This window comes from Prinia subflava, chromosome Z, assembly GCF_021018805.1.
Source record: "Prinia subflava isolate CZ2003 ecotype Zambia chromosome Z, Cam_Psub_1.2, whole genome shotgun sequence".
NCBI classification, from domain to species: domain Eukaryota; kingdom Metazoa; phylum Chordata; class Aves; order Passeriformes; family Cisticolidae; genus Prinia; species Prinia subflava.
The window spans coordinates 100,454,531-100,480,090 of NC_086283.1; the positions used below are offsets into that span (position 1 = coordinate 100,454,531).

Here is a 25,560-nt window from a genome sequence, read left to right on the forward strand (position 1 = left end):
TGTGTTTTACAAGGAAACAGAATCCCAAGGTATCAACTCACAGAATCACAGAATATCCTGAGCAGGAAGTCACCTAAAAGGATCATTGAGTCCAACTCCTGCCACTCCACAGGACACCCCAAGATGTGTCAGAGAACTCTGTCGGGCTTGGTGGCGTGACCACTTCCCTTGGGAGCCCATTCCAGTGCCCAAAAACCCTGTGGGAGAAGAACCTTTTCCTGATACCCAACTCTTGTTACAGAACTTCAGGTCACTGGCCACTGCAGAGAAGAGATACAGTGACGATGTCTGTAACTCCTCTTTACCTCATGAGGAAGTTGTAGACTGCAGTGAGGTCTTCCCTCAGTCTTGTCTTCTGGAGGCTGAACAAGCCAAATTATCTCTGCTGCTCCATGGTGCCTCTGGTTTGGGCCTTTCACCCTCTTTGTGGCTCTCCTTTGGACATTCCCCAGTAGTTTTATATCTCTCTTTCATTGTGGCACCCAGAGCTGCCCCAGCACTCGAGGTGAGGCTGCCCCAGAGCACACCCAGAGCCCTCCCTTGCCCTGCTGATGCTGTCCCTGCTGCCCGCAGGACACGGGTGGCCCTCCTGGCTGCCAGGGCACTGCTGACAAATGTTCAGCCTTCCTCTGACCAGGAGTTCCAAATCCCTTTCTGTGGCACTGCTTTCCAGCATCTCATTCCTCAGTCTGTCTGGGGGGGGATCCAGGGCTGCCCCATCCCAGGTGCAGAACTTGGTATTTGTCTTTGTTAAGCTTCATGTGGTTAGTAATCTCCCAGTATTCCCGTTTTTCGATGTTTCTCTGTAAGGCCTCTTTGCCTTTGAGTGAGTCAACAGCTCCTCCCACTTTTGTATCCTCTGCAAACTTAGTATCCCATCAAGTCCTTCATGCAAGTCTTTTGAGAAGGTAAGCCAGCAATGTGCACTTGCAGCCCAGAAAGCAAACTACATCCTGTGTTGCATCTGAAGAAATGTAGCCTGCAGAGTGAGGGAGGTGGTTCTCCCTCTCTGCTCTTCCCTCATGAGATCCTACCTGGAGCGCTGTGTCCAGGTATGGGGTCCCAGCACAAGAGAGACATGGACCTGTTGCATTGCATCTTGGAGGTGGCCTTGAAGTTGAAGAGGGTTAGATAAAATACCTCCCATGTGAAGAAAGGCTGAGAGAGCAGCAGTTTTCAGCGTGGATAACTGGGTATTTCAGGGAGACCTCATTGTGGCCTTCAGCTACCTGAAGGGGCCTTATGAAAATGCGGGAGAGGGACTTTTTTTATGGGCACACAGTGGCAGGACAAGAAGCAGTGGGTTTAAGCTTAAAGAAGGTATGTTAAGATTAGCTGTTGGGAAGAAATTCTTTAAGGTGTGGGTGATGAACCACTGGCACAGGCTGACAAGAGAGATTGAAGTGTTTAAGGCCAGGATGAACTGGGCTCTGAACAACCTGATCCAGTAGAACTGTGCATGGCAGGGGGGTTGGCACTAGATGAGCTTAAAAGTCCCTTGCCACCCAAACCCTTCTGCAATACAGTGTTTAAAAGCACTGACCCTAGAGAGGAGCCCCCAACAGGTCCCCAGCCTGATGCCACCCCAATTCACTGTAACCCTTTGTGCTCAACCCATCAGCCAGTTGGCCCATCATGTGATGTGTTGACCCAGCTGTGTGCTGGATGTTTTGTCCACAATAATACTGTGAGAGACAGTATTGAAAACTATACTGAAATCCTAAATCCAGGTTACATCAACTGGCTTCCCTTGATCAAGTAGGTAGGTTACTCTGTCACAAAAGTAAGTTAATTTTGACAAGCAGGACTTTCTATCATGAACCTATACTGGCTGTGACTGATGACTGCATTGTCCTTCAGGTGCTTTTCAATACCTCCCAGAACAGCATTCTCTATAATTTTGCCAGTCACTGAAGTGAGACTGCCAGGCCTGGAGTTTCCAGGCTCATTCTTCTTGCTCTTGTGCAGAGCTGGGATGCCCGCCAGCTTCCAGTCAGCTGGGACCTATCTGGGTTCCCAAGTCCATTTGAAAATCGTTGAGAGGTCTCCTGATGACATCAGCCAGCTCTTTGGAGTATTCTCAGATTAATTCCATTGGGCGCTACAGATTTACAAGGAACTGGGAATTGCTCCTTCTCACAGGCCCTGTCCTCCAGCTGAGGGCACTGGGACCCCTTCATTCATCTCTGGCATTGAGGACAGAGGCAAAGCAAGCATTAAACCTCTCTGCCGTGTGCATGTCCCTGCTTGTGAGGTGACCATCCTCATCCTGTACCAGCACAATGTTATTTCTCCACTGTCTTTTGCTGTTAAGGCATGAAACCTCCCTCTCTTTTTATTGTCCCTGTCAATTGTGGCCAGCTTTGACTCCAGTTGAGCTTCAGCATGGCAAATTTTTTCCCTGCAGTGGTGAACAGCATCTCTGTATTCCTCCCACATAGCTGACCTTCCTTCTGCTGAGCCTGCACCTTCTTTTTTTGCCTCTACCTCCCAAAGAAGATTCCTGCTCAGTCAGGCCATCTTCTGCCTCACCTGCTTGGCCTCTGGCACTCGGGAATTGCCTTGTCTTGTGCCCTTAGAAGATGGTGCTTAAGATGTGACCAGCACTGAGAGACCCCAGTACTTGCAAAGGCCTTTTCCCAGGGTACCCTACTCAGTGATTCCCTGAGCAGCCTGAAGTCTGCTCTCCTCATGTTCAGAGCTGTCGTTTTGCTGGTGCTTTTCCTTCTGTCAGAGATTTTCAGCTTGATTACTTTGTGGGCACTGAAGCCAGGAACGTCACCAGTCACCATGTTGCTCATGACATCCTTTCTGTTAAGAAGCATGGAATCAAGGAGAGCATCTTCCCTAGTCAGCTCTCTTAGTACTTGAACCATGAAGTAGCATCCAGATGTTTTAAGAATCTCCTGGACTTGATTGTGCCAGCTGTGTGGTGTCCCCAGTTAACATCTGGCAGGTTGAATTACCCCACAAGGAGAAATTTGAAGGTGTCCCTTGGTTACTTGAGAAATTGATGTCATTGTTATGCCTATATGATCCATAGCAGTGTCCCATGAGGACATCTTCATTATTTGTTTATACTTTAATCTTAACCCGGAGGGTCTCAATCCTGCTGTTGCCAGTTGTAAGCTCCATACATTCTTGTTTCTCTGTTATGAACAATGCTCCAGCCCTGCTTTTCTAGTCCTACCTATCCCTCCTGAAGAGCCTGCTAGCATCCAGCATGGTGCACCAGTCACTGGACTCATACCACTGAGTTTTGTTTATGCCAGTGATGACTTATTTCTGGCCATAGCTTCTCCTTGCTCCTTTCCCATGCTGTACTTCATTGTAGCCTACACCTCTGGAGGAGATTGAGCGATCTCAGTTCCTGAAGTTTTGGTGTGCCATCCCATTGCTTATCATTGGCAAGCCTGGTTTTATCCCTTTCTGCCTGCCAATCTAGTTTAAAGCTCTGTCAATGAGCCCTGCTAGCTCTTGTGGTAGAACCCTTTTTCCATTTTGCGAAAGGTACATCCCTTCAGATATCAGTAAACCAACTGTTGTATAGACCATGCCGTGATTTAAAAAAAAAAAAAAGGCAGAATCTACCAATAACACCCGGTTTTGTAACCATGTGCCCCCTGGGAAGCAGCAGACTTTATGTGGCTGAGGTCTGGTCTGCGTAGCAGGCCTTTGGTTCTCTTGAGAAGGGAGTCACCTGTATCAACCTCCCTTTTTCATGAACAGGGACAGTCTTGATGAGGGTGGCAGGCTGTCTTGGCCCAGATGGTTCCCCTATCCCAGAAGGGCCTTTGTCTACTTCATCAGTTTACTGTCCTGCCCGTTCCAGGGCATCATACTTTTTGTAAATGATTCCAGTCCTATTTATTGTCTTCAAGTTTTCAGGAGTAAGAGTGTTTTGCCTAGTGTGGCCAGTGACCAGCTTTCAGGTTTTGTGTTCAAGGTACTCTACCTTACTGCATGGTAGGGTTCTGAGTCCACCTGCACCTTCTCTTCAGTGGAGCTTTGAGATGTCTGAGACTCTTTGAGAGCAGCCTGTCAGTCTCTCACTCATTCTCAGGAGTACTGCACAGGCTGTTCACTTGATCCCATGGCTCCTTAACCTGGCAACTTACAATAACAAATCTTCTGTGACGGATTTAGGCACTCCTGGCAGCCTGAGTCCTGAAGAGCTGCATCTACCACTGGACAGTCTGACATGGCTGGTGCAGTGACTTCAGGGGGAGTGAGCTCTGTGGCGTGTCAAAAACATACCTGAGAGAGCATATACTAGTAAGATTATGCATGCCCTTCTTCTCCAAGTACTGGGTCCGTTCACTGCCTCTGTTGGCTGCTCCCAAATGGTCTCAGGGGAGCACTGCCACTGTGCCCTGGTTACGTTCGCTGGGACCATGTGAGAGAGTGGGGGCAGTGCCGTCCTCGCTGTTTAGTCAGCTGCTCTGGGGCACGCTGCTGGTTCCAGGTGGATGTCAGTGCTCCCCTGTGGTTCCCCTGGCTCCAGCCCTGCTCCCTGCAGTCCATGGCTCCACACAGGAGCTGTTTTTCCTCTGCAAGGGGTGGTTGGGGGCAGTCAGGCCGTGTTCCAACTTGTCGCTGTCACTACTGGCTCCGCCCGTGCCCAGTCAGCACTCCAGAGCAGACTGGTGGCTCTGTGTGTGTCTCTGGTCTCGGGCAAATGAAAAAAAAGTTCTGAAAATAGTCTTAATAATCCTTTTAATGCTTGTTTCACTGTATTACCGTGAACTTTACAAGTACAAATGTCAGGCTAGTCACAACTGTTCAGGGAAAGATTTTAACACATAGGTTACAGAGATGCCGGGCTCTCTTTCCTGCTTTTACTACTGCTGTGCTGGGCTTGGCCCACGTGACACATCTGGTGATGGCAAGTCAGTCCAACTGTTGTTTTTGGTAGATGTTTCTCATAGCACACCAGCAGCTTTGTTCTGTGAGTACTGCTCAAATGGACAGAATTATCAGGATCCTTATCTTTCTAGTGGGCTTTTAGAATGATGCTCAAGCTAATGGGCAACATTAAGGATCATGTAAGCATGTGTATGTAGATGTGTGTGCATATGTGTGTGTACGTGTGTAAAAACTGCCAGTAGATTTTACTGAATTTTTTTTCCATGCCCCTAACGTCACATAGAAATTGTGGTTTTGTTTTGTTTCTGTTACCAGAACTATTCTGCTAATTGAAAAGGAGACAGAAGATAGATGTCCACGCCTACAGACCCCGGCGCCATGCCTCATCCTGGTCCTTCCCCTGGACCAGGACCTTCACCTGGACCGATTCTGGGACCTAGCCCAGGACCAGGACCATCCCCTGGCTCCGTTCACAGCATGATGGGGCCAAGCCCTGGCCCGCCCAGTGTCCCACATCCAATGCCAACCATGGGGCCTACAGATTATCCACAGGAAGGCATGCATCAAATGCATAAGGTAATGGTTTATTACAAGTGAACCTTTCTTCTCTAGGGTTCTCTCCACTGCTGAAAAGAGCTACTTAAACTGTGTTTAGACCTGCTTAACTGCTGTTACACATCACCTGCAAAACTTCAGCTACACTCTTACTTCTTTCTTTATTGCTGAAGATTATTCGTGTGTCAGATTAAACACAGCTTCCATGTTCTTAGTAGTCTACTTTGAACTGTAGTTAGTAGTTTGGAACTGTTAATTTGTAAACTGTACTTTTCATTAAGTCCAATATTACTAGGGGAAAAAATGAATGATAGTATTAAAACTTTAAGGCATGCCATTCTAAGCGCCTCTTTTTTTCTTCTTTTTGTCTTTTTTGATGTCACGTGTGGTTTTTTTCTGGGGTGGTTTCTAATTTTGCATGAAATTGTTCTTTTTCTTAAAAAAAAACAAAGCAAACTTAATTCACCATAGAGGGTGTGTATTACAAATTTGTTTACTCTTCCATATTGAAAATGTGGTTGAAAAACGTGGTTTTCAAGTTATTATTTTATAAAGATTCCATCTTATGAAGGAATATAAAACGATGTCATGTAGCGTGTGCCAATAGTTGCACTTCAGTGGTTATTGTTATACACTTTAAATTAGACTATGTATGCTTAGACTATCATTACTGTTTTTTACTTTGAGGAAATACTTGCCCGTGTGGAAATCCCTTTGTGAGAAGGGTCTCTTTATGTACTGTCATTTTTGTTTGGTTTTATACCAGAGATTTAGAACCCAGAATAATTTTGATTGCTGATGTTCTACTCAGAAATATGTAGTAGCAGCTTACAGAGCCAAAATAATGAAAACATTTTGGCAGCTATTGTTGATTCCACTTGGAATTGTTATATGCACATAGAAAAAAAATTACAATAAAAACCTGATTTAAAGTTATAGAAATATGTTTTAATTTTCCTCTTGAAATGACATCTTCATCTTGACACTCTCACATATGGATCAGTTTCATTCATTAAAACAATATCCAGTCAGTAGGGGCATGACATTATCATCTTTTACATGAAGAACTAAGAAAATTTTAATAACACAAAGGCTAGCTGAAGTGAAGGAGGCTGTGATCCAGCTTTCCATTTCTACTGACCTGTTGTGATTTCTGAGAGGTCAGTATCTGCAGTAACTGTAACCTTTGCATTTGAATCTTGAGGTATCTCATTTAGCTGTTGGCCAGGTTAGAATTTGCAGTTGGCATTTTTTTGGTTTTGGGGTCCATTACAGCCCAGCTTTTCAGAACTCTGTCCCCAAGACTTCATAGCCAGGGTTCTAACATCTTTCATTCTTTTCAATTTTTCTCGTACCTGTAGAAGAAGAAGGTGGCACCAGGAATTTTCCATAGAATGGCTGAATGCTTCACATTATGTTTTTAACTGATAAATCCTATCAGGCAGTGAATCTTATGTTATAATTAGAAATAAACCAACAAATGTCATCCCACAACATTCTTTCAGAGACTTCAGAGAGCATCTCACAAGGTTCTGTGAGCCAGACTAGAAATTCTCCCATTGAGGTGGCATTGAAATACTTTGAAAAATACGCCACAAAGTCTGGACAGCCAATTCAAAGATGATCATTCAGTATAGTTACAGTTAAATTACTCTGCCTTTTCTATACCTTGATTCTGATAGTGGAATAAAGACAGTAATTTCACAAGTCTTTATTTTAGTAGCAACAGCCTTGCTATTTAGCTTTATGTTTCCACTTCAGAGGTTCCAGCATGTCTTCAAATGTGTTTGGTAAAGCTAGAAAATGTGTCTGTTGAACTGATACAGGTGAAAAAAAAGAAAACATTAAATAAAATCTTAGTTTCTTCGGTCTAGATGAGGTTTTGGGTCTGTTTTTCTGTGCACCTCTAGAAATAGCATATTGGGATAGCTGTTGGAACAGTCTAAGAAATATTGTGCCTCTAGATTATTTTGCAAATATTACTTGAGTGTTGTTCAGTGTAATTAAAAAACTGGTCAGCCACCTGCAGCTGGACCAAATAAACATTTCATTTTTGCTTGGTGCTATATGAAATATGTTGACTTTCAAGCCATGATCTATCATAACACTATATTTTTAATGAAATACACTAAAAATTCAGGATTGCACCAAAAGTGTCCCGTTTACACAATTTCTTTGTGGGGTAGCCATGTATGCAGTGGCATGGAGGTCTTCTTTTAAAATAGACATGCTTAAGTCAAATAACTTCATTCTGTGTTAGATGTTTATCTAGCTTACAAGTGATAATGTAATGCAAAAAGCTTTTAAAAATCTGAAGGATCAATCAATAGCTGAAACAGTGATTGAAACAAATTTATATTAATAAATGGTAATTCCTGAAGCCTGTTTACTTAAGAACTGTTATTATGAAAACTAAAGATTGTATATTCGCTTAGTAACCAGAAGACCTTTCCACAGGAAAATTTACTATTAGTTTACGTAACGCAGTTTTGACAGAAACAATAAATTAACAGCATTTCTTGCTAGTTTCTTAAGGACTATCAACCAAATTTCCAGGAAAATACAGGTCCAAATTTTACTGATGTGTGCCTTGGATGCATCACAGCTATGTTTAAGGAGGAATACTTAAGTCTGTCAGGGATACTGCTCAGATAACAGTCTCAGAGAGTCTTGTGAGAAAAAATACTTAGAAAAGAAAGCATTGCTGCCTTCCCTGCCCTAATCTCACTTTCCTTCTGCATCCACATGGAGGCTTCTCTGGAGGAAGAACGAGGTTACATGGTTTTAGTCTGAATTGATAAACGCCTTTGACACAGTCCCCCACAACAGTCCTCCAGAGTGGAGAGAGATGGTTTTGATGGACTGTTAGATGGATCAGAAAGTGGTTGGACAGTCACTTCCAGAGGGTAGTGGTCAGAGTCCCGATGGACACCAGTGCAGGTGGTGTCCCTCAGGGGTCAGTATTGGGACCACTGTTATTTAATGTCTTCGTTAATGACACTGGCAAAGGGACTGAGCAAGTTTGCAGGTGACACCAGCCTGAGTGGTGCAGACATGTCTGAAGGATGGGATGCCATCCAGAGAGACCTGGACAAGCTTGAGAAGTGGGTCCATGGGAATCTTAGGTGTTTTAACAAGGCCACGTGCAAGGTGCTGCACCTGGGTTGGGGCAGCTCCTGGTATCAGCCCAGGCTGGGGATGAAGATCAAGGGGGAGCCTGAGAAGGGCTTTGGGGTGCTGGGGGATGGACATGGCCCAGCCCAGAGAGCCAAACGTGTCCTGGGCTGCAGCCAAAGCCCCGTGGGCAGCAGGGCAGGGAGGGGATTCTGCCCCTCTGCTCTGCTCTGCTCAGACCCCACCTGCAGTGGGGGCTGCATCAGCTCTGAGGTCCCAGCCCAGGAAGGACAGGAAACTGTTGGAGCTCTCCAGAGGAGGCCACCAAAGTGATGGGGGGATGGAGCTCCTCTCCTGTTAGGAAGGGCTGAGAGAATTGGGTTTGTTCAGCCTGGAGAAGAGAAGGCTTTGAAGTGACCTCATTGCAGCCTTCCAGTACCTGAAGGGAATCTCCAGGAAAGGTGTAGAGAGACTTTTTACCAGGACAGGTAGTGACGGGGGAATGGTTTCCAACTGAAAGGCAGGAGGTTTACATTAGATACTAGGAAGAAATTCTTTCTTGTGGGGGTAGTGAGGCATTAGAAGAGATTGTCCACAGTAGCTGTCGATTTTGCATCCCTGGAAGTGTTCAAGGCGAGTTTGGATGGGCCTCAGAGCAACCTGGTCTAGAGGCTGCTACTGCAAGGGTTTGGATCTTGATGATCTTTGAGTTTCCTTCCATCCCAAGCCATCCTGTGATGCTGCGATACAGCCTTCTGTATCTTCTTATGCCCTAGGTGGACCACATGATTTTAACTGCTTAACTTTTGGTTATGACATTGTAGCTTGTTAATTTGCACGGTGCACACTTGAGGGATGGATGGAGTACCATAAGCTCTTAGTTTATTTTCTCTTCCATTTAATTGTAACCTGACACATAATCACTTCCTTTGTGAAATTGTAATGGGGTGTACTGCAAATGATTGCTGGCTGTGGAATAATTGCAATGATGTCATTTTACTGGTTTTGGTGAGTAAGATAAAAAATGAGGGAGAGAAAAATTCTTCAGAAATACAGTAATTTTTACTAAATATGCTTGTTGTTCACTCAGATGTTCCATTAAAATGGCAGGCAGATGGTTTCCCATTTCAGATATCATTGGGTAAACAGATCTATACACACTAGACATTCTGAGAATCAAAGCAGTTTTGTCAATGTCCTAGAAGTAACAGCTCACAACATCAGGAGACATTTTCTCTGTATTATTTTTGTTGTTTGTGTCTGCTTTAGGAAAAAAAGAAAGGAAGTATTGCCAACCTTGAAAAATCAACAGAGAACTTAATGTAAAGTGCTGATTCAGTGATCTTTTTAGAGATAAATGGAATTGGTGGCCAATTTCCTGCTGCAAAAACCACATTCAGACTGGTTGTTCATCAGAAATGCATTCAGTTATGCTGTGCAGTTATGTCAGTTACATGACAACACACTGGTGTTCAGTCTGTGTGATCCTGTGTTTTAGAGGATGTATGGTCTGCAAGAAAACTAATCTGGTACTCAGTCTTTGGTTTTAAGGCTGGGGTGCTTTTTTGCTTGATTGTTTTTCTAGGAAGGTGGATTGAAATAAAAAACCAAAAAAAACCCCAAAACAAAACAAAAAAAAACCCCAACACAAAACAAAAAAACCCCCACAAAAAACCAGAAAAACCCACAAAAACCAAAAAACAGAAAAAACAAACAAACAAAACAAACAAGCAAACAAAACCACAAAACCAAACCAAACCAAACAAACAAAAACAAAAAACCACAAAAACAAACAAACCAACAAACAAAAAAACCCCACCAAACCCCCCCCCAAAAAAAACCCACCCAAAACAAAACAAAAAAAAACCCCAGACACTGTAATGTCAAAGTTTACCTGAAAATAGGTCAAACTGTGATGTATCTCTGAGACGACCTTAGTTGCTAAATTTAGAGTAAAAGCACTGTAGGCAAAATGTTCCTTATGCATTGGACATTATGTAAGTCTGAAAGTCTGCCAAGTCTGTAGGCATGTGCTAGCCTACAGTTAAAGTTCATCCCTATTCTGTTTCTAGAAGAATTGTTTATTTGGCCTGTTCAGTACTTGTTTCCTTACTTAAGGGGACCAATCAAAATCGTAATTTCTGCTCGAAGTTGAATATGTCTCAGCTTCCTGTTTCCCTTCTGTTCTGTTCTATGAGAAGACTAAAAAAATGTAAAAAATAATAATAAAAAAAGGTACCCCATAGTACTTTTGATACTAGTGACAGTAGTACTTTATTGCTTATATAGGTTACTAATCCCATAGCTTTAGTAACTTACAGAGAACTGAAGAATTTACAAGAATTACACTGTGTGTAAGATACCCTCTGTAATTTTTAACCTTTTGCATAATACAGAGTTATCCTCTAGGCTTGTAACTATACAGATTTAGAAAAATTACCAAAAATAACTATTCCTCAGTTTTTGTGGTCCACAGCTGTCCTCTGCTGAATTGCCTTCCCTGTTGTACACATTTTTTTCGTAGCCAGTAGAGGTGCTTTTAGATTAAATATATTCTTGGAAGTAACAGTCTCTGCATACATTAGCAGTTGCATAATCATTAAAACTAATTTCAGCTTCACAGAAGTTTATGCCATCTTCATCTCTTGAATTTTTGCTAGTAAAAAGCTGATTTGTGAGTTCTGATGAAATTAGTTTTCAGTTTTTTTGCCACATAAGTTTTGCAAATACACAGATGCAAACCCTTTTTTTGCTATATATTTAGTCTCCTTTCCATTAGACTTGAAGCATTTCAGATTGCTACAGTTGTTTTTGTGTCTGTGTTTTTTTTTAATAATACTTTTTTTATACAAAAATCTGTTCTTTTGATTAATTCTCTCCACAGAAGCATGCCTTGAATTGAAGTTTTCTTGTATGACCATGTCACTACCTCTCTCTGTCCCTGTATGATTTTTCAAAAAATTCCCTCTACCAAAGGCTTTATCAAAACATTCTTGCTTTTCTCTTCTCTGCTGTTCTTTTTTAGCTGAGAACTTCTTTCCCCACCCTCTTTACTCATGATGTACCCATGCTGTGTGCCTTCTCACTCCCATGTGAGCTGTTTGCCTTCCCAGAGGTTTCATGGTTGGCACTTAGTAAACCCATCCCTGCCGTTCTGTACGCCACAAATATGTACAGCTAGAGTCTTCTCTGGAAATGGGATCAAGTTACCAGCAAGTCTCCTCCTCTTGGCAGCCATAAAGATACCATGGCAGCCAGCACGTACCATGACAAAACAAGAACACGTCCAGCTTTATGGGTGTTTTGGTTTCTGTAGTACTCAGCTCGTGCAGACAGAGTGAAGCAAGTGTTTTCCTCTTCTGCGTTGGCTGTCTTTGTTAGAAGGGACAAAGAGAGAGGGAGGGATCTTCATGCCTCAGGAAAGGACACTGGGATTTACTTTGTCAGCAAAGTGGAACTATTTTTAATGTGTCAGTCATCTGTGTCTGCATTTCTACTCCATATCCCAAGTCCTTGTGATCAAAAATAGCTTCTTGAGTAGTGTGTATTTTTCTGATATAATTCCTTTTCATGAGTATTTTTATACTGTCATGACAATTAAATGGTTTGGTGAAGTATGAAAAATCTATTTTATTTTTCCTTTTCTGTAACTTTCCTCCTTTTAACCCAAACTTCTGATTAGAAAGGAAAAATTATAGAGAAATCCTTCAAAAATGCTGAAGAACAACAACAAATTCTGCATGTTTCAAGGTGCTTTCAGTCAAATCTGATGATTGCAATGGAAAGGAGTAATTTTACATGAAGGGTTTACGTATGAATTGAAATTTAGACTTCTTTTCTGTTGTAGAAAGGGTGGCCTTTGTCTAGTTCTGTTGAAATTGAGTCATGTGCAACAAATTACTCAAAAATGAGAAATGTGACACTTCTTTTCTGTGAGCTATCTCCTTGCCCACTCATTTAATTAACTCCCTACATTTTCCATTGGAGTAAGCTATCATAAGTCTCCTTTTAAAAAGAATTCTCAATAAATAGATACACATTTAGATAAAACAGACCACGAGGTCTCCATTCACAGCAGAGTTTGCAAGAGCAGCATTTAGTGTGCATGCATGCATGTGTTAGGGGGGCAGAGCTGTGTGTTTCTGTAGAGAGAGGCTAAGTAAATGATGCCAGTTTCTTCCTTCCTAATACAAAACCTTACACAGGTCTGTTAGAAGTTAATTATCTTAATCCCTTCCATAGTTAGGGACATGGTATAAGTTTTGCTTTCATGGAAAACTTCACTGTTTCTTAGGATATCCTTCTTCCAATGTTACTTTTCCCTTTTTTTTTTTACTTTCAGAGCCCTTCAGTTTCGATTATGGAGCCTTTTTCAGTGCTCAGAATGCGTTCAGCTTGTTTTTCAGATTCCAAGCTATCTTTTCTTCACTCTCTAAAGAGAGCACTTGGAGCTGTTCTGCGTTTGAAGTACCCTGGGAGCTGTAGTTTCTGGGCAGTGTATGAGGTGACAGGAGCTGTAGGGAGCACTAGTATTGTTTTCCCTTCCTTAACTGCCTATCCTTGTTTTTGTCAACGAAGTAGAGGTTACCTCCTGCAGTGTCACCCTTGTTTTTGAAGAGAAACAGTGTTTGGGACATTCCAGTAGAGCAGTGACTGAAAGGGCAAAGTTTGGGTTAAAAATAGCTCAAGTTAAGCCACAGGCTCTATTTCATAAGTTAATATGTGTTACACTGCTTTGTAATATGAGGCCAAAACAGGTTATGTGTTTGTATTTGGACAGTTTGCCTCCCTGGCATTGTGAAACATTTCATAAGGAAAAAAAAATGGCAAAAAGGAAATGGGGGAAACAGTCTGAACAGTGGTTTTTTGCTTTCCTAAATGTGTGATTCCAGGGCAGAGGTTCCTGGTAGTTTTATTTTGAATGACTGCTGAAAGAAGTTTTTCCTCTTCATGTATTTGTTTAGAATTTGAGTTAGTTATTCATTTCTCGTAGTGGATTGGTATACTATCTCTCTCTAAATACCTATTTTGTTTTCACAGCCTGTTGATGGCTTGCATGAAAAAGGAATGGTTGAAGATGTTCACTGTGGCTCCATGAAGAGTATGCGACCTCCTCATCCTGGAATGGGTCCACCTCAGAGTCCAATGGACCAGCATAGCCAAGGTTTATCCATATGTGCATGCTCTGTGATTTTGGGGCCTCTTCTTCCACAAAGAGTCTGTAGTTCCATGTAGCAGATTCCCAGTTACTTCCTTTCAGCTCTGTTTGGAAAAGCTGAACAGGGCAGAGTGAATAACTGCATCCTTTTGCTTTCTGGAGTATCCATTAGACATGTATTGGGAAAAAAAAAAAGGTTCAGGTCTGTGGCTGGAGCAAGTCTGTCACAGATTTCAGTTTGCACCTTTAAAGAAAAAAACCCCACCAACTTCTTTTCTTTGGTGGCTACTGTAAATGTAAATGCATTTTAATATATTTTATTATCATCAAGTGCTGATCAAAGTTCTTTCCAATGTTCTTTTATGCCAGAAGATAGAAGCTCTTTTCTACACATTACTGTGTGCCTTCTTTGTGCCCTGTAGGTTGGAACATAAAAGGACATGCATTCTATGAGCAGCTTGGTATTTTGGAGATTTAACTGGAAACACCTGCTAGTATAAGCTCAACAGCAGATAAAGTTTTCTGTGTTGCATGATTATTTTACCACATCACCTGAAGAATCCCAAATAATATTAGGCTCTTGGTTACACACTTTGTACAGATCTATTAGGAAGTGGTACTGAACTTCTTTGTGCTTTTGAGTAGTGTGCAACTGAAACTCTAGCCTGTAACTTGCCAGCTGAATCCCAGTCTGGGACCAGAAAATTAGAAAGCGATGTTTTCCCGATAAACATTTCAATATCAATTAAGTAAAATAGAATTGACTTTGCAGAGACAAGTTCTTCATCAGGTAAAACTTTCTCTTTTGTTGATTTCAACAAAATGTAAACATAATCATCTGGGAGACAAATTTTGCTTGTCTTTGCATTTGGGGGACACTTTTGCTTGGGATGAAATGAACAGAGCATTTAGTCTAAACATGAAGATGGGACAATTCATACATTATGTACTGAAAATAGAGGAGCATAGGTTGCAAACGCTTCACATACAAGAAGCTTCTTATTTTCTTCTTTTCTGTGCTGCCTCAGGTCAGATTTCCAGGTTACTTCGCACTGCAAAAAGATGATTGATTTTATTAGTATCAACTTTGTCAGGCTAGAGACTATAGATTCCTATTCTCTTTTGTGTATGCCAGCCACTGTTACAAAGTAAATAGAGATTATAGAGTCCTGATGTGGGGCAGGCTTTTAAAAGAAGTGGTCAAAAAAATCCCCAGATGTTCTAATGTAACATGGGCTCCGTGAGAGGACACAGACCTCTTCCAAGTCCTGAGAAACAGCCAATAATCCCTTTATTGTTCCTTTTTATAGCCAGTTTGAATTTCCTGGGCTTGGGAAGCCTATTGGTTGGGAATCTCTGCACCACCCAGATCTCTGGCCAGTGATGTGTCTGCATCCAGGCCTTAGGTGGGGACACCGAGGTCTTTGTTCCCCCAGGGACTTCTAGAACAAGCCAGGTCAGCCAGATGAGGTCTGTTATGATCAGACTCATTATATCCAGCTGTAAACCAGCTCTATATTGCTACATTCTAATATTCCAGATACTTTTTTTGACATTATAGAGGACTATTTTAGCTTTCATTGCCTCTTTGTCTCCGTTTTTTTTTGTTGTTCTTACGCAATTTTGTTTTCCACAAAAAATTGGTGATGGCACTTGATGCTGTTCTGATGACTGCTGGTCAAAGTCTCATCTACTACACTTACAGGTTTTTACCATTGGTGTAAAGGTCCAGGGTAGAAAACCAGGTTCCTTAATAGCCTGTCAGCCTGTTGGATATTTTCTGTCTGATTTCCCACAACATTAGAGAAAGTAAAACACATGTGTTTTTACAAATTTTGTGGAAATATGCAGTGTGGCAAAAGAGAGTTTACCCAGGCCCACGTTCATGGCAAAAGGACAGTATGAAAATCCATGGAAAGATGCCTGGTAGGCTTGAAGTCCTGACAAAATCTTTGGCTGGGTATGGTGGAAACCAAGGCTTACTACTATAAGGTTCACTTCCTTGTAGATGTTTGATAGTTGAGCTTACAGTACACAGTTGTGTACAATTTTTAACAATATAAGTGTCAAATAGAAATTACACCTCATTAGTTCTAGGTCTGGGGTTTTTTATGCCTTATTGTTTGTAGTCCTCAAGTTGAAGTAGATAAATATGCACTAATTAATATTTTTGTGGGGCATTTGACAGAATGCCCCAGAAAGTAGCTGAATAATTCCAAAACCCCAGGAAATGGAGCACCCTAAATTTGCCCATTAATTTGAAAGCTTAGGGAGAATGGCCATACATCAATAAATATTATTGTAGGTAAAATAAAAATTGTCTGTAGTTTAATTCTTTGTGATGAGGTCTATAATTCAGATCATCAAGAATAGTTTTCTGGAAAAATCACAGAAACATAGTAGGTTTTGGGTTGGATTAGGACCTCTAGGAGTCCTTCTGTCCAACCCTTTTGCAGTGAAGAGGTACGTGTTCAACTAGATCAGAGCCCCGTTGGAAACTGACCGTGAATGTTTCCAGGGATCTACCAGCTCTTCTGAGCAACCTGGTCAGTGTTTTACCACCCTCATAAAAAAAAAAAGTCTCCCTTACATCTAGTCTGAATTTATTGTCTAAAACCATTCCCCCTTGTCCCGTGACTACAGTCCTTTTAAAAAGTCTCTTTCCAGCTTTCTTTTAAAAAGCCTCCTTCAAGTATTGAAAGGCAACAATAAAGTCTCCGTGGAACCTTCCCTTTTTCTGGGGAAACAATCTCTACTCTCTCAGCCTGTCCTCACAGGAGAGCTGGTCCATCCCTCTGATCATCTTTATGGATCATCTCCAAGTTCCCTGTCCCTCTGTGCTGTGACCCCAGAGCTGATGCAGCCCCCACTGCAGGTGGGCTCTGAGCAGAGCAGAGCAGAGGGGCAGAATCCCCTCTCTCCCCTGCTGCCCACGGGGCTTTGGCTGCAGCCCAGGACACGTTTGGCTCTCTGGGCTGTGACCAACACAACGATAAGTTATGTCATGTTTCTTGTCCACCTGTATCCCTAAACTCTTCTTGGCAGGGCTGCTCTCCACCCCTTCATTCAGCAGTTTGTATTAATGCTGGCATTTGCCTCAACCCTTGTGCAGAACCTTGCACTTCAACTTGTGAAACCTCGTGAAGTTCGCATAGTCACACTTCTTGAGCTTGTCCAAGTCCTTCTGAATTGCATAAAGTCAGCCTTTAGTCTGACAAATTTACTATTATATATTATGTTCATATGATACTCTTGTATTATTTTTATATACTAGTCAAACAAGTCTGTCATTTTTTTGTGGAGATCAGAAACTAAATTCCTTCGTTAAAATGCCAACAGCAGTGATATACTATTTGTACAGTGGTCAGGAAAAATGATCTTCGCCCATGTATGAGGCTTCTCTATGCATTGTTAAAGCCAGTAGCATGATAGAGACAACTTTGTCTGCCTAGTAGAGTTATAAAAATTCCTTGATTTGTTACTGTATGATACTATGATCCCAGACAGAGATATCACTGAGTAAAATCAATATAATCCCCATTAAATATATTAAGATAAGATAATTAAATGACAGATTATAAATTTAACTGTAACTCGAAGATGATCTTCCAATTGTGGATTTTTCTAGTTTTTAGAAATCTGTTTTGGTTCAGTGATGTTCAAGGTAATAGTGATCTGGAAAAAAGTTTGAAGTCAGTACAGATACAAATTATATGTAAGACAGAGGTTTTGCAGTGAATAATAAGCTAGTTACAAAGGCTGATCAGAATCTGAGAAGAATGTGCCTATTTTTCTAGCATAGATTTTAGCACAGCCAACAACAATGCATGTCTAGGAGCAAAATAATTTGCTGTGTAGTAGTATAAACTGTATCATAAAAAGCAGTCTGTACTGCTGAGAAGAGTATGTTTGTTTTATCCTGGAGAATGTTAAACTCCATTTTTTAATTTACCTGCTGAGAAAATCAAAAGAATACTTTATCAGTCTGTACAATCCCAGACAGTTAAAAGGTTTGTAATAAATGGAGCCTTTAAAGGAAAAAAAAGGAACCAATGTATTTTGGTACCTTCAAATTTACCTGCAAATTATTTGAATTCAGAATGTGTTAAATAGCTGTATCTTACTTAATGGAGATAATTAACCATTGCAACAAAGATTACCCAAGTATTTGTGGTAGGTTTTGTGTCATACAAAAGCTAAGTCAGCTGGATGTCTTTCTCATCTGTTCCATAGATGAAAGGGAGAAGTTTGTTTAGAGGTCAGGAGTTGCTTTGGAAAGAGTTGTTTTGGAAAAGTTAGGTAGACTGCTTTGGCTGTAGTGGTCTGTTATTGACAGGAATCTGCCTGTTCACAAGCTCCAAGATTCTGAAAAGGACTGGTAAGCTAGAGAGGAAACAATGTCCTTAAATTTTTTGACAGTAGCAGGGTGTATAGTCTTCATAAAATGCTTCAGTCCTCGGAAATATGAGTGGAACAGTTGTGATGAATCCATAGGCTGTACTCCTTCTGTATGCAGTTTACAATGAGAAGTGATCACTAAATGAGATTTCATTTAAATATCGGATGTTCCAGCAGCAGTCTTTTTAGTTCTTGTTAGTAATTTTGTAAAAGAAGAAAGTCTTGCAAAAGATTGTCTCCAAGTACAAAAGCAAGATTTTTTATAAAATACATGCTTACAAATGTGGGTGATAAATTAGAATTACATTGGCAAATGCACATGCAGTTGTAGATACACTTATGCAAATCAAACATATGGTTATGAATGAACAAGAGAAAGTTGATACAGAATTTTGGAAGTAATGGTTCTTACAGCCTATGTTAAGAAGTCATTAACTATCCTTTTCTGAGGTGAAATGAATGATGAGCAAGTCAGAAACATTTGCAAGAACTGTGTCATTTTACCTAAATGCCTGTTCACTGGTTGAATGGCAATTACCATTCTGAGATTTTTGCAGTTTTTAAACCAACAATAATTACAAAGTTAAGGTATGTAACTTTATTATTTAGTTTCTGGGTTTATTTTTTATTGGTGCTCAGTGAGATGCTAGTCATGCAGAAAGAATGTTTCACTAGCTCGGGCAGATCATCACATTTTTATTGCATACTGCAACGGGATGATTTTCAGAAGTCTGACACTGATTTATGGGGTAAAATACTATGAGTTGGTATCTTTCTCCTGAGCAGTTACTCCTTCCAGTCTTACTCCTAAATTGGAGAAAGGGTAACATTCCTGACTAGTTTTTGTGACAGATTCTCTTTTCTTGAACTTATGTACAACGATGTCCCTGTTTAGTCTTAATAGCTTTGTTTTGATGCTAGTAGGTTAAATGAATGGAAAATACATTGCTCCAACTTTATATTTGGGTGTTCAAATAGTAAACTTACTACATGTTACTGATTTTGAATTCAGTTAGAAACTGTCTTCCAGCTCTGTGAGTGAACTGTGGAATTTTTTCTGCAGTGTTTATATGAGGAGTATGAAATTTACTTATCCTTCTTAAATTTACTTACTTTAAATATGTAAATTGTTAAGCTCTTAAACAGTTATCCAACAGATTAAAATCATGATTAGAATTTACTGTTGAAGGAATTGAGGAGAAATTGGAAAGATACGCCAAATATTTATATAAAATAAAATATTTGTATTATAAAGACTTCATAAAAATATATAAATGGACTGGAATAAACAATTTATGTATTTTGCTGGGATTTATAAAAATTGGATTAGGTTTGTGAGAAACAGTAGTGAAATACAGGCCAATTTGAATTGTTTGGCTGTGTTTTCTTGCTGTTTGTAAGTGGAAATATAAGGGCTGAAGGAATTTAGGATTCTGGGACTTGATCTGTATTAATTTTTATTAACCGTGCATTTTATTTTGTCGAGCGTAGAAAGACACACTATTGTTTAATTTCTAGAATTCACTAATAAACTGCTACTTCACAGGCAATATTCATTGTCCCTGCTGTTCCTAAATTAGTTGCACTTCCTTTTCTGACTTATTTCAGACTTCTAAAGATGAGAAAAGGTCTGCCACTTTATTTCTCTGCCTGCCAGTGTAAGACCTCTCAACAATTTTATTTCTGCAGTCCTAGTTTTAAATTATTTGGCACACATGAACTTGCTTTCTTCTTTACTGGTGTTAACCCTGGCCACACTACAGAGAGGGAAATTTGATGCTTTGCTTGCTTTAGGAAAGTTTGTAGCCTCAGTCTCACATGGACATGCTTTCCACTGTGTTCCAAGACACCATGCTTTTGTACTGTGTCTTGAGGAGATGGACTTGATGTCTTTTCTTCATTTTTTTGAACTAATTTCAATGGATGATTGAAGTGATAGTTCAGTGAGTTACACAGCTATATTTCTTCAATCCTGTCTGTATCTTCCAAATGCAAAAATTTTCTTACAGTCACATTATTGAGTACAAATATATCCTTGCTGTTGGTGTTTGCATAAAGACGTGACACACATGTTCCTCAGACACTTTCATTGTTTAAGACTTACTAAATTTTAGTTGCAGTTTAAAACCTCTGTTGAGCATACCAATGTTAGGACTGCTAAAACTTGAATTCTTTCTGTATCTTTACTCAGTTTTTGAATTCATTTGTAGGTGTTCTTTCATTTTCATTATAGTATTAAAAGTGAAGAAGAAAGTGTCTAAATTTTTAGCGCTCTGATTTTTCAGCTTTAAAACAGAAAAGAAAGATGTTATTGTTTCTGTTAACTGAAGTGAAACAAAAAGCAATTAAAGCAGAAACTTCGTGCACACACTGCCCTCCAATAGTACTTGGAGAAGTGTTAGAACTAGGATTTCTTCCAGTGTTAATACTGTAAAGAATATACATTATTTACAACGTGCTGTGTTGTATTTTTGCTGAATAAGTTGATACCAAAGTGGGATTAAGTATGTTTCTGATTATGCATACAGTTAGGAAAACTTGAGAAGGATTTCTGATGCAGCCTCTTCTATGACCCATTGAAGGATTATGGAAAAGACAGACAAGACTCTGCTCAAAGATGCACAGTAAAAGCAGAGAAGTAACCTTTACAAATTGTATAAGTGAAATTCTGATGGGACATGAGGGAAAGGAAATCCAGTGTGAGAGTGACTAGGAATCACTCTCATTCAAGGTTTTCTGAAATCAGTTAGACAAGATCTGGAGAAACTTGATGAAGCTTAGAAGTTACTGCAGTTTTAAAGTATAGACAGTGATGTTTGGCCTGTCTTTCCTGGTAGTGGAAAAGAAAAAAACACTTGTATTTATTGTTCAAAACTGTAGGTTACTATTGTCCTTTTATGGTGATTAAACTCAATTTTAGGGGATCTTCTCTTGTGTATGTTTATCTGTGTTAGAGTGTATGTGTAGTAAGATAGGAAAAAGGCAAGTAGTATAAATACTCTATTAAGACTGGCTTTTGACTGTATTTTTTTTGTCACTGTCATCATATGAAAGTTTTACAAACTTTAAAGGAAAATTTTCATACAGCATGACAAAATTTACGTGTCTAAATGCCACATTTTAGCACCTTTACAAGAAGTTTGGAAGGATTTTATTCTTTCCTGACTTCGTGGGAATTTTATTTTCATTCTTCCTCTTGTCAAGCACACTTTTCCATTGTTAAGAATGCTAATGCAGAGGCCTTGGAGGAAGAGAGAAAATGTAAGTAATAAATACATATCTGGAAATACAAAAAAAAAAGCTGCTTCTGAAAACTCCTCTTTGCAAAACTTAGTCACAGACTTTGCAGCTTGAACTGTCAGGACTGAAAACAAATACTCAGTTTACACCACTGTTCTAAACTTTTGTAGTCAAGATGCCTTTCAAGATCTTGGGTCTGAAATCTATCAGTCATTAAGGAATTTATAAATTGTGCAGTATAATTTGAGGAGGTACAGAAACTATTTTTTCAAAAGCAGTTCAGAAAACAATGTAATTGCAGTTAGGGGCCATTTAAAGTAAATTCTGAGATTTAGAAATGCAATAATGGGTAAACGTTGCAATAAACCCCATTTTATAGTAAAAACCAATAACGCAGTTGTCTGTTTTTTGTTTCGTTGTGGTATGATGGGTGTTTTCTTAAGCAGAGTGCTCAGCAAGTGGGATTTGTAGCTTCCCCTCTTCTCATAAAATAATAGAGATAAAAAAGTAAGTTAGTAGAAGAAGATGGATAAGTAAACTAGAGCTATTTATCATACCTTTTATCACCAAGGGATGTATAGACAATTTCTATATTGACCTAGTATATAGCTCCAATAGTTCTAACTTTTAACATCTCTTTCTTCCTTTCCTTTGAACTTCTCACCTTGTTTTTTTCTCTTGAACTGTGTAACTTCTCTTATTCTCGCCAAAATCATCTTCCTTTCCTATTGTCATAATCTTTAGTTTCAGCTTAGTCTGTTTCTGTCTTGTCTGGTCTTTTCCTATCACAAATCTCCTTTTGCCCACTGTACTTCTGTCTCATTTTCCTTTTTTTAAGTGAACTGAAATCCTTCTTCTTTTTCTTCTGTCTCATACATTTACAGTCTTTATTTAAGTTGAGCACAAGTTTCAGTTCTTTGGCACTCTAATCTCTTCACTTGTTTAAGTTCTAGTGACTTACAGCTGCTGTCATCCCAGAAAAGTTGAGACTATTTTGAGGTTTTGCCTATGTTGCCTTCACTGAAGGGTCAGTAAAAGCAGCGAATCTAAAGAGCAAGCAAAACTTCTTCAATGGTCTGTACTACATACAGATGAAATTGATGTAGTTTCACTTTAAAGTGACAGGAAAATTGGGAGAAGAGTAGATTGGGTGTCACACAATTATCAGCTGTACTGTGATCTTTGGAGTCTCAGTCTGTGGCTTACAAACATGGAATATGGAAATGAACCAGAAGATTTTAGATTTTTATGAGGTTTTTTTTAGACTTTTCCAATTTGTGAGAAGATTATCTGTGTTCCACATTACCAGAGTGAAGTGGGTAAATATTGTTACCTCTTTTTAACTCTTGGTGGACAAAATCCCCCAAAACTACCTGTCTTTTGTGCTTTTTAGAGCTCAAGAAAATATGTACTAGGTGCAATTGATGTTCAGAATTAAAACCACTGCATTTTCAAGTGCTGTAATAAGATACAAGCACTGTTCATTTCAGATTGTGATTGTTCTTGCAGTAGTCTTCAGCAGCTTCTTCATAGGGTGATTTTTATGCTTGCAGTTGTTGTTCCAAGTTGTAGAGATGGCAAAAGGTATTGAACATTCTTTGTTTGTCTCAAACCTTTAATCTGTATGAATTAAAGAGTAATTGTATAGATTTGAATACCATTTATTTCTACTTCTGTATGTTGGTGAGCATTGGCAAGGGTAGCCTGTAGAAGTGAATGGATATTCCTTGATGTGTGTACCTCAAAATAAACTTAGATTATTAAGCTATAAACCAGGCAGACTTCACTGCATGTATTCCACAAATAAACATTTTTCCATAGTTCTAGTAAACAGCTAGAACACCAGGCTTCCATACTGTATTTCATGTTTTAGTTTGTCTTACTCCAAACATGCAGGTAATTATTATATTTAAGAATCATTGGACTAAATAACTGTGGTTCTTCTCACAGAAGAGCTCCTGAGGCTATCTTGATATCCCAGGGAACTTTGTATTGCACTTTTGTCTTTGCTGAAAATGCTACAGCTATCCTGACACGAGAGAGATGCTTTTATACTTTATGTACTGTTAAAAAATTGGATGAAAATGAGGTTTATTTAGCAGAGTGGTAAGGTTATGATTCTTCTGCCTGTTCTAGGTTATATGTCTCCACACCCATCTCCTCTAGGAGCACCAGAGCACGTGTCCAGTCCAATGTCTGGAGGAGGTCCAACACCACCTCAGATGACTCCCAGTCAGCCGGGACCCATTATAGCAGGAGACCCACAAGTTATGAATCAGCCCAACAGAGGACCTTCCCCTTTCAGCCCTGCACAGCTGCATCAGCTACGGGCTCAGATTCTGGCATACAAAATGCTGGCAAGGGGTCAGCCCTTGCCAGAGAACCTCCAGCTTGCTGTCCAGGGCAAGCGGACCCTGCCTGGCATCCAGCAGCAGCAGCCTCCCAGTGCCTTCAACAGACAGTCTGGTGAGTGAATCTTTGTCAGGAATCATTGCTCAGGTAATTCTTGAAGTTCTACCTGTGATAGATTAAGAAATGGATGCTATGAAGGGCTGTAACTGGAGATTGCGTTGAACCTGAGCAAGTGCATCAAACAGATCTGTTATTACAAGGATATTGTCCAAACAGAATACTAATAACTGAAATAGAAGTTATTTTACTGTGTCTGTCCTGATATGCTTGACAGTTTTTGAATGTTAATTGTACTTTACCGATAGCATTTCCCCTTGCTTTTCTTATGGTGAATTTTCCATCTCCTGTTGGAAAAGTAGATAAATAATCCTGCAGGACAGTAGATAAATAATCTGGATCAAGTTGACTGATTATTGAGGTTGTTGAAAATAAACCATGTATAGTGTGCTGTTAAGTACAAAACACAGGGGACAGGAAGTGTACTTACTTTTTTCTCACAATGATAATAGATGTTGCAGTGAGGTAAGCAAGCACATTTAGGTCCTAAGAAAATTGTTATATTAAACACCTGTTAAGTTTCTGAACACTCCATTATTGAGTTTGTGTTAGAATCAAAGGTTAAGAAAAAACTGTTTTCTTATGTTTTAATAATGTCACTGTTAAGTTCATTTTGGTGGATATGGCTTTGCTAGCAAGTAAGCTGGGTTTTCTCATGAAAAATGATTTTAAGTATATATATTGCCTTCATTATGTACATGCATTAACAGTAAAAACCACTTAAATCCTTACCTAATGAAGAAAAGTACTACTTTTCTGAATAGATTAGCATGCTGGAGAGCAATGATTTTTTGGATCTTGGAAATGCTTGTGTTTTAGCACATTTTTTTCCTCTGTCAAATTGCAGGTATTGGATTACATGCAATGAGTGGTGCTGCAACTGGGCCGGGGTCTGCACCGGGGATCCCTGGACATACAGCTGCCATTACCCCTAAAACTTGGACTGAAGGTATAGTGGGAAAAAGATGTGGGGAAAGTAAAAAGGAAAGGTAAAAAGCTGTGCAGGAAAAATAGTGTAAGCTTTATTGTGCCTAAGATTTTAATCAAGGAGAGTCTGACCTTTTATTCATTTGGAAAAGACCCACATGAAATTACTGTGGTTTTTAGACAGACTGAACATGAAGCACCTTTTTGTAATCAGAATGAAATGTGTAAGTTTTCTGAGGAACATAAGTAAAACTTAGTAAGTTATGTTCTGAGCATGCTTAATTGCAGCAAGCTTGTCTGTCACCTTTGCTACCATAAACAAAAGTTATCAAATCATGGTAGAATTACATTGTTTGAGTCCTTCAGTGTGTTTTGTTCTTTTGGAATCAAATTGCTTTAAAGGAGCAGTACAGTCTTTGAGATCAAATGAACACTGTAACTTTTTTCCCCCATGTCTTCAAATTTATTTGTCATTCATTATGCAGTTATTCAGCTTCCCAGATTCCCTGAGAACTGAGGTTGCACAGAGGGTTTTGATGGGCTTGCTTTTTTTCTTTTTATAAGCTGAAATGCAGTGTTGCTAAATACAGAGTCTACAGCTTGTGCTCAAGTTCCTTTTCTGGAGTTTTTTGCAGATGTGTGAATGACAAATGGTGATCTCTATAGTTTCCAGGATGTTGGTTTTGAATCAAGGTTGATTACAAGATTGCAGGTGTACTTTAGTTGTTTTCCCTAGCTCAAATGACTTCCATTTCTGAAGTCACTTCCATGGCTCTTCAGACAATTAAGTAGCATCTTATTTTAGCAATGCCTGTTGTTAGTGAATTCATGAA

General features: G+C 39.9%; 1 protein-coding gene across 7 annotated transcripts in view; it reads left to right on the forward strand.

Annotated features, from left to right (window-relative positions):
- Positions 1-25,560, forward strand: part of SMARCA2 (SWI/SNF related, matrix associated, actin dependent regulator of chromatin, subfamily a, member 2) — a 120,179-nt gene that overhangs the window by 7,928 nt on the left and 86,691 nt on the right. For all 7 annotated transcript variants that reach the window (XM_063423777.1, XM_063423783.1, XM_063423781.1 and 4 more), the window contains exons 2-5: positions 5,182-5,442; positions 13,576-13,699; positions 23,468-23,797; positions 24,648-24,749. In XM_063423777.1, the coding sequence (XP_063279847.1) occupies positions 5,218-5,442; positions 13,576-13,699; positions 23,468-23,797; positions 24,648-24,749 (781 nt within the window). In that variant the 5' untranslated portion in view covers positions 5,182-5,217. The remainder of the gene's footprint in view (positions 1-5,181; positions 5,443-13,575; positions 13,700-23,467; positions 23,798-24,647; positions 24,750-25,560) is intronic.